This window comes from Geospiza fortis, unplaced genomic scaffold (genome assembly GCF_000277835.1).
Source record: "Geospiza fortis unplaced genomic scaffold, GeoFor_1.0 scaffold361, whole genome shotgun sequence".
Taxonomy (NCBI): Eukaryota; Metazoa; Chordata; class Aves; order Passeriformes; family Thraupidae; genus Geospiza; species Geospiza fortis.
The window spans coordinates 687742-697092 of NW_005054356.1; the positions used below are offsets into that span (position 1 = coordinate 687742).

At 41.3% G+C, this 9351-nt stretch overlaps 1 protein-coding gene across 1 annotated transcript in view; it reads right to left on the reverse strand.

The window, feature by feature from the left end:
• Positions 1-9029, reverse strand: part of LOC102040724 (cadherin-4) — a 412700-nt gene extending 403671 nt beyond the window's left edge. Inside the window, exon 1 of the mRNA XM_031059080.1 lies at positions 8923-9029. Coding sequence (XP_030914940.1) covers positions 8923-8947 — 25 coding nt within the window. The 5' untranslated portion in view covers positions 8948-9029. The remainder of the gene's footprint in view (positions 1-8922) is intronic.
• Between the last annotated feature and the right edge of the window lie 322 nt (positions 9030-9351).

The window sequence follows — 9351 nt, forward strand, 5'->3', positions numbered from 1 at the left end:
TGGGTAGGTAGCAGTTCATCAAAAAACGATGTGGGAGGTTATACTGGATCACAAGCTGAACATGAGTCAACAGTATCATACTGCTAAGAAAAAAAGCAATCATCACATTAGATAAATCAAATGGAGTGTTGCCTGCAAAACAGGCAGAGTAATATTCCCTGTCTGTTCAGCACTGTGAGACTTGGCTGGCAGCATCACATCAACCTGGAGTATTGTGTTAGTAACAAAGACAAGGACTCAGACGAGGGAGGCAAGCACGAGACACAAAGGCAACAAATGAGAGGTTCAGCCTAGAGAACCTAAAAAGAAATAAATTCAAATGTGCTGGGGGGAGAAAAAAAAAATCAGCAACTGTTCCGTGTGTCCATAACAAATACAAACAGGGTTAAATTGCATCAAGAGAGCTCTACTTAGAGGAAGGAAAGGGAGGCAAAGTAATATATTGGCTTGGGTCCCCAGCCATGGATCTTCAAGCCCACATCAGGGACAAAGTTGTTACAAGGGAGCTGTGCCCTGGGGAAGGAGTGTGCACCAGAAATCCTCCTGAGCTCCTCCAATCCAGTTCTGAGCCCAGGAAACACCAACACACAGATCCAGGTGACACCACAAACAGCTCTTGGTGGCATTTACACAGTTATCTGTTCACCCCCACTGACTACATAAGGAACAGCTTATTATATCTCATGATTTAACTAGTCCTGACTTGCACTTTATCACCTGTAGTAATTCTTTATTTTCTACCATCTTACCAAGCTTGCATGTTTTTCTTTCATATACCAATAATTCCAATATGCTTTTCTTGCTACGTGGTGAAGTGACAGACATTTGTTTCACTGACCTGCCTTTTATGATTCTCTAGACATGAACTGACAGAGGGAGTTGATACATAGCCCTATATAGAACAATTCTTGTAATCTTGACTATTTATCTTTGGATAATTGCTACATTCATAATTATTTTAAAGACAATTTCGTTTAATAAGGATTGGAATTACTATGAGACAAACTCATTGTAACAAAATCTGTGACTAACCTCTGAACTGCTAGGAAATTGTGATTTATAATAGGCACAGTAATAGCCTTTAATGACTGCAGTGCTTCTGGGTATCAATGAAAACAGACTGCCTCATTTCAAAGCAGAAAGGGCATCTATTTTACTTTCCTCCTCCATGGGTGGCCCATACATATCTTCAGGGTCCTTGGAGGAGCTTCCAACACCCCCACTGTGGGCTGCACACAGGGGCTGCCCTTCCTAATGGGCTGCAGCTGATGAGCAGCACAACCAGCACAGCCACTGGCTCTCTGCTACAGAACAGTGGCACCAGAGTACTGAGGGCATGGCAAAAAAAAAAAAAAAAAAAATATAAATTTGTATTGGAAGGGAGCAGGAAAGGGGAATGTGGATGCCACAGCCTGGGGTCACGAGGCACGGGGCGGCTGAGTGTTCCCAGTGACAGTGCAGCCCATATGCCAGAGCATTTGCCACTTCACACTCCTTCTGTGCAACTGCAATCCAAAATTAATAAATAAATTAGGGATAATGAACATAAACAAGAGAAATCGCAAGCCTGTGGCAAAAAGAGATCTTGTTCAGCCCAAGCGTTTTTCATGTCGCAGAAAACTCGCTTAGGAAACAAACATCCTCCTGAAAGAAGCGAAGTAGCTGCTTATAAGATAAATATTTTGGGTTAAACAGTTGCTCCACATGTTCTCTTTCATTCTACTAAAAATAAAGAGGAAACTGAGTGCTTTTTCAATGTAAGTGTTACATTTCCTTATGCCAGGAGACAAACTATGCCTAGGTTAAGTGTGGACATTAATGGAAGCAAAGAGCTGAATGCTGGTCCCTGGTGTTTCAATTATTCCCTCTTTAGAGGTTATGCTTCCAAGAAATTAAAGAAACACAATTTCCCAGTAAAGATCACGTTTTTCAGGCTGTTGCAATGTTTTTATTTAAAGCTGTGTGATTTGTATTTGAAGAAAAGCTCAGTTCACCCCTCTGTCTTTTCATCTGTTCACCTGCAGAGTCTCCCAGGGTCAGAGCCCAGTGGAGGCTGCAGAGCTGCTTGCCCAAGCCCCTGCTCAGCACAGGGACAGCCAAAGCAGGCTCCAGGACCAGATCCAGGAGGGTTCCAGGTATCTCCAAGAACAGAGACCTCATGGCATCTCTGAGAAACCTCCTCCAGCGTCTGACAACCCTCAGGCTGAAAGTTTCTTCCCACATTTAAGTGCAGCGTCCTGCATTTCGGCGTTAGCACTCATTTTGTTCTGCCCTTCCTCTGTGCACCTCATCTCAGCACATTCTCACAAGGAGTTTATATAAAATTATAAAGTCTTCTCCAGGCTAAACAATCCCAGCACTCTCATTTCAGAAATACTAATAAATAAATATTAAAATAAAATATCTAAAATATATCATGGCATCCTGAGCAGTAAGAAAACCCTGCCATGGCAGGGCTGGCCAAGGCCACTTCTGGGTTTTCCCTGGAAAAACAGCCCTGGGGGTCATGTCGGCACCGAAAGGAAAATGCAATGTGAAGCCAAATCCTCTCCAGAATCTTTGGCTAGGGCACAAAAGGTTTACATACAGAGAAAGGGATACAGATCAATTCCATCGAGCGTGCAGAGGTTCCTCCTGCAGTGCTCCACACCAGGATCTGGGGAAATCTGCCTCGAATCACAGGCACAGCTCATCCCAACCCCCTGACAACCACTCAAAGCTGCCAAGGACTGGTCTTTGCTTTTCAAACACCCCTGCCTGGTCTTAGTTCTTACTACTTCCATTTGCCTGAAAATAAAAAATTCCACTTGATACAGCGATGGCCTTAATTCTGAATATACCAGTAACCTCAAATCAAACAAACTCCCATCTTTCCCTGTGTTACTCAAATTCATTCTATGAGAAACATTAAGCAGCAGATTTTCAATGAAATCCTATCCTCTGTAGTTTTAATCTCTTCTTGCCCTTCAAATAAGACTTTTTAACTATTATCTATATTGCTAAAATATTCTATGAGCTGTGCACATGGCCCGTGCTGCTGTGGAACCAAGTACTTCCCCAGCTTGAGTCTGCAATGAAATAAATTCCATCTAAAAAAAACCATGAGACTCATTTCCAGGGTAGAAATTAAGGCAGAAGGAGGCCTGCACATAAATATCAATGAAATTAGGCAATGAGAACTGGCATTAGGTCAATGAAAATTAGGCAAGAAAATATTTCACTGCTAGAATAAATAAGTTTCAATTGCCACATGCAAAACCGTAATTTCCAGAATGCTTTCAGCATCTGCTCTGTGAGATCAGAGCTCATGAGCTCTGTCAGAGACAGTCAATTCCTGTACAAAGAACTGACTTTAAAATTAACATTTTCCAACCTTAAAAGCCCTAAAATGATCAGCTTAGCGTTCAAAACAACAGGTATTTCACAATAAATAACTAATTGATACTGTTCCAGACACAGCTTATTTCCTAAAAGCCTAAGCATAAATAAAGAAATGAATAAATTATTCAACAGAAATTGTTGTTTCATCTTCTTCCTTAATACCTATCTAGAATGCCTAATTTGAAGCAGCACAATTCTCTAACAAACAAATCCCTGAAAAAACAGAGAAGCTTCAAGTCTGTTGTTGGAGAAGCAGATTTATTCAGATAAAAATCAGTTAACTCCCCAGAATGCAGAAAAATGTAATTCTGCTTGGGTTTGAGGAATTTGGTTCAAAGCTCTGAACTAGAAAGCAATATATACAGTTATTAAACAGTGTAAGGGGATTAACTCTACAGAGTGTTATTGACTACTCCAGTCTCATTAACTGCAATTTTATTTAGATAAAAATGTCATCTTAAACATCATTTTTGTGTCAGAAGTTAGATCTGAAGAACAACATTAAAAATACATGGGCATCAGCAGCTCCCTGCTCCGCAGCAGCTCTTTCTGGGGTCTCCCCTGGAACTCATGATGGAAATGATGGTTTTGATTTGCAACGAGCCCATCATGAGAAACTGCTTTTAGAAGAAGTTGTCCTGCAGAATGTGAGAAGTGCTTTCTGAGAGGCAGCTCCACTGGAGCTTGTGCAAGCTGAACACAGAGAGCTGATGCCTGCCTGCCTCCCTTTGCTCCAAGAAAGGAGTGAAGAGAGGCGAGGGTGAGTTCTGGGCTCCAGTGGCCGCTCTCCTACTTTCAGATGTTATTAGGGAATTGTGAAGCTAATTATGTGTACAATAACTGCAGTAACTGCTTTTCATGCAGAATCACAGACCAGAAAATAATGAAAACACGAATGGAAAAGCCTCTCTGCTTTTTTTCAGCTCTGAGTAGCTTGGAGAAGGCACTGGCTATTCCAGGAGGCTGCAGCAGAGCTGCTGCAAGCACCAAGCAACCCTAAGAGGTGCTCAACAACCTCACCAAACACCAGAACAAATCCAGCATTGCTCAAGCTCTTCCCTTCCCAAAAGCACCCTTAGGACACCTCAGAGGGCACCTGGACATGACTGTGGGCAGGGCAGCCTCAGACATCCACACACCCTTCAGAGCCTGTGGGAACCAAGCTCCTGCCAAAACTGACAGCAGATGGGTAAGTACTGGGTATTTTCTGGACTCTGAACCCAGGAAAAGTGGGAAGCCTGCACCATCTACAGTATTCTCCACTATCCCAGGGAGATTGTGGATGCTGGGGTTTTTTGGTCTATGCAGTCGATATTTTCTAAACAGCATTCACAGCCTTCCTAAGTTTTAATATTGGATGTGGTGAGGGCTAAAAAGGATGGAGGTTTTGGAATCTCAGTGGAGAGAACAAAAAGCTTTTGACCATGAAGAACATCCTATTTCTGAAAAACTTACAAGAGATTATCTCCGTAGTGAATTCTTCTTAAAAAAAAAAAAAAAAAAGCAGTATTCCAATAAAGCTTTTATGTATTTTTTTTTAACCAAAAATCATGCTAGTAAAAAAATCCTAGAATAGAAGCAATTACATTTTTATGCATTTGCATGAGCTTGGCTAACTTTGGTTTCATACATTTGCTTAGAGCAGAACATGCTGGCAGAGTTTATTCATCCCCCCATATGAAAATAAAGCATGCTGCCACACACTTGTCCCCAAACGTGGCTGCCCACACAAGAGAAGTTCCCTGCTCCATCAGCACAGGCACTGCTCGGGCTGGGCACAGAAACATGAATCACTGCACGCCAAGGGATGCACAGAAAACACAACCAAGTGGCTCTACCTCTCATCTGCTCGTGTTGTCTGCTGTGAGCTGTTTTGTTTAGGTGTGTTTGAGAGGTGCTGCAGCCCTGGTGGGGCCACACTGGAGGAATAATGCATTCAACACCCTGATGTCATCCCACCCACTCCCAGTCACCAAAGGCTCACGGCGTGCCAATTAAACCTCAACTTCTAATTCTGAAGAACACCTTTTCTTATTAATCATAATCTTAAAAAACACTACAAAAAATCCAAAAGGGCATAAAGCCAATAGCAAGAGTATCACGTGGCTCACCACTTCCAGCATCCTTCTCTCCCTCCTTCCCCAAGAGGCCGCTGGTCTTCATTGCTCCCAAACACTGAGTTCACATCAGGAATCAGATCCCCTGGGACACTGCTGAACTGCTTCAGTGCAGCCCCACATGCCCCTGCTCCCCACCCCTCAGGACCAATGTTCTCACCACATTAAGTTAACATGAATAATTAACAAAGAGGAAAAGATCCCCCGTGCCACAATCGTCCTCTGCCATACTGCAGACATGGAGATCTTTCCCTTAGGCTAAAGAAGAAAATACTTAACGAAGCTATCTTAAACATTATCATGCATCAATGATCAAGACTAAGTTTATTATCCTGCAAACAAAAACAAAGACAAAAAAGTATAACAGATTACACCCCAGTAGCTTTCATTAAGACATGCAGTAATGGCATTTCTGAGGAAGGCACTGGCTCCACAAATCACCTCAGCTACCACCCCATCATCAGGCCACAGTGTTGGCAGTGATGTGCAGCGTGTGGTATTTGTGGCACTACTGGGGAAAACTATTTTAAGTCTAATTAACATGAAATTTTTAGAATGCAGATGCTTTTCATTTATACATAAAACAAAATGCCGTGACATTTCTCCCATCCATTTATCATAAACAAGTTAATTACTGTGTAACAAATAGCTCCTGCTAGAATCTGTATGTTTTGAGCATGTTAGAGAGCTGACTCAGGCAAATAAGATGAACCACAAAGTAGTAGCTAATAGCTTACGGCATACTTATAATAAAACAATGACTCTGTAAAAGCTCTTGTTGTCAAATTAAGGCTAAGCTATTTCCATTGGAATAAACCAATTATAAGCAGTGATTATCTGTTTAACTTGATTCAAACCTAGAATACTATAAACACTTTCATTTTGATGCATTCATAACAGTGCATACATTTGAGAGCTGAATCTTGCAAAGCTTAAAAGGGAAATGCTCGGTTTATTTATTGCCACACAGAACCACGAACATCCCAATTTCTCCATGGTGTGGAGGAATTTCACCACCATCCTGAGGGCTGCATGCTGCCTGATTTCTGATGGACAAACCTTCAGGGATAAACTGTCCCAGGACTGCCCACCTCTCCTTCCTAAGGACAAGGTGAACGTTATCCATAAAAACCTCATGTTCACGCTGTGACATCCCCCAAGAGCCTCCCAAGCTACAGACACGCTTTTTCCAACCCCCAGATTCCAGGAAAGCACTGACAGGTGAATTTCTGCCTACTTTCTTTCTTTCTTTTTTTTTTTTTCGTTTAATTCAGGCAAACAGTCCCATTTGGCCTGCAGATGAATTACTGAATGCTGATGAATAAGATGGTGGTAGCTGCTGGCAGCAGAGCTTTGCGTGGTAAGATGGTGTGAAATAGTACATATGTCAATCTATCAAACATGATAATGTAAGCAATCTGAACCCATTTTTGGTCTGAACTATTGTACAATACTTCACCCAGATGGAAGAAAGAGATAAACATTTTATGCTTCAGACACATCAAGTGCTAAGAAGTAAAATTAAACCTAAACTGGAAAACTACCAATTTTACATGCTAGAGTATATATATAAAGAACAACACAAGCATGAAGAAGAATTTTCTTGCCCATTATTGTATAAATTAATTAGATATATTTGCTTTCTATGATAAACAACAGCATGTATTTGACTGTAGATTAAAAGGTGCAAAGATGATAGTTTACTTATTAGCAAACACAGCACTTGCACTTTTTTTCTTCCTTCTTTTGTTGAGAAAATGCTTTTAAATCATGGAACCTGTGACAACATTATCAGGACATGAATCTTACAAGTGGGGCATGGATACAGAATGTCCCCAGAGTGAGTTAAGCCCTAAATCAGCAGCAGGGTTGCCATGACTAATGTAAAACTACAACTGGTCCCTAAAGGATAAAATCAAATAGAAATATATTTTCATTCAAATCAACTTGACAGCCTATGTAAATATAATTTCATATTTAAAAACTATCATTTAAACCAGAAATGAAATGGCAGCCACTGTGCTGTTTTGAAAGTCACAGGCGCCCAATGCCTCTGAGCAGACCCTTCTGCTCCATTCCTGTTGCCCCCCTCCATAAACACAGCACAATTTATCAAGCACTAAACTGCAAAAAACCACTCTTCTGAGCAAATATATTTATGACATAGCTTTCTACAGTATTCAGAGAACATTTTTTATCAAATAATTTGCAAAGCTAAAAGAGCATGAAATCTACCCAGTTTCCAGACTGACCTGTAAAGCCGCCTTCACTTCTGGGGAAAACTGCTACAAAGTGTGTAAACTATTGGTATTTGGTCTCTTTAGGGTTGCATAATCTTGAGCTTGTCCATCCCAATTCCCTCATTGGTTACCCTTCAAACTAAAAATAAACTCCCCAAGGTCTACTAATTAATGCCAGGCCAGTCAAGAGAATTCCTGAACAGCAACACTAAGACAACTGGGCACAGAAACAAAAGTGATTGCCAGCTCATGCAGAGCAAAAATGTCCAGTCCTGGATTCTACTGAAGCCAGAGAGAACACTGACAACTCTCCCTCTCTTCTGAGAAAAATCAAAGTAACAGAGCAGGTGCTTGGTCTGGAGGAAGACAGAAATCCCAGCTTTCTGGCACAGAGACATGCATGCAAGCAAAATGTACTCAGGAAAACTCTGCAAAACATGCAAAACACAGTTATAAAGCCTTGAGTAGAGCACCAAGCCCTGACATCCTCCCCAACTTCCTGGGCTGCCGTGGGATTCTGATCTTCAAAAATTCTCTTGGAATAAAGTATTTTTCTGTGTCATGCAAATATAAAGTTTAATTATTTTTAACTTGAAAAGGAGACAGAGCAATACACAGGATAATCTACCATTATTTGGATTATGAAGACATCTTAGAGTTTACAAGCACAAAAGTGGTTATAATCCTGCAATTACTATAAAGCTAATTGGTAGTTTCTTTTTGCCTGTGTTTTCATGTTGTCAGTGGGGCAGTAATGAAAATGAATGCCACATTTGTGAACAGAATGTCTGTAGGCTTGTTTACCACATTTCCAACAACAACGTCTGCTTTATCATCCATTTCAAAGCAGAGATAATTTAGGGATCTTTGAATTTCATACATAAAAATACTTTCTAAAATATCAGATGCAGAGTTCCTTCAGACAGGGTGGGAGTGGGAGACTCAAGAGTGAAGTGATGACCTCGCATGGTGTAACAGACAATCCACCTGAAGCAGACAGCAGAGGACTTGGAATGATTCATCTGTATTCAAAACTGTGCTCAGGTAAACCACTTAGTGTTTCATCCTCCTACAAACATAATTCTGCAGACAATTTCACCATCAAAACCAGCATCTTTAAGCCTCCTTTCACCTCCTGAAAATACAGTTATTGCAGAAGCTATTAAGCTTTTTATTCCACTTACCTTTGAGCAACTTCTGCCCTTCCATGATATTCTGGGAGATGAATGCTGTGTAGTCTTGTTCTGAGAAGCCAGGCTTGCAAGTGGGTCTAACTGTAAGATCCCCATTGTGTGCCTGCAAAAACAAAACAAGGAAAATGCACACCATGACTTTTGTCGTTTGGGAAAACATTTTGCACCCAGTGATGAAGCGTTTAGGCATGAGCAAACCTGAACAGTAAAGCAGTGTGCAAGTGGAAGTTGCTTGTGTTAGAGTGCCTATCTGTTGGAGTGGATCCATACTGTAGCTGCAAAAAATAAAATGGGCCAGCAATAGTTGCCTGACTACAAGAGAGCATTGTTTGTAGGAAGGCTGGAATAGTGGGCACTGTCAGAAGAGGGGAGGAAACAAAGAGCAGCAATTCATCAAGGCGCTGTGCTCGCACTGGAGAC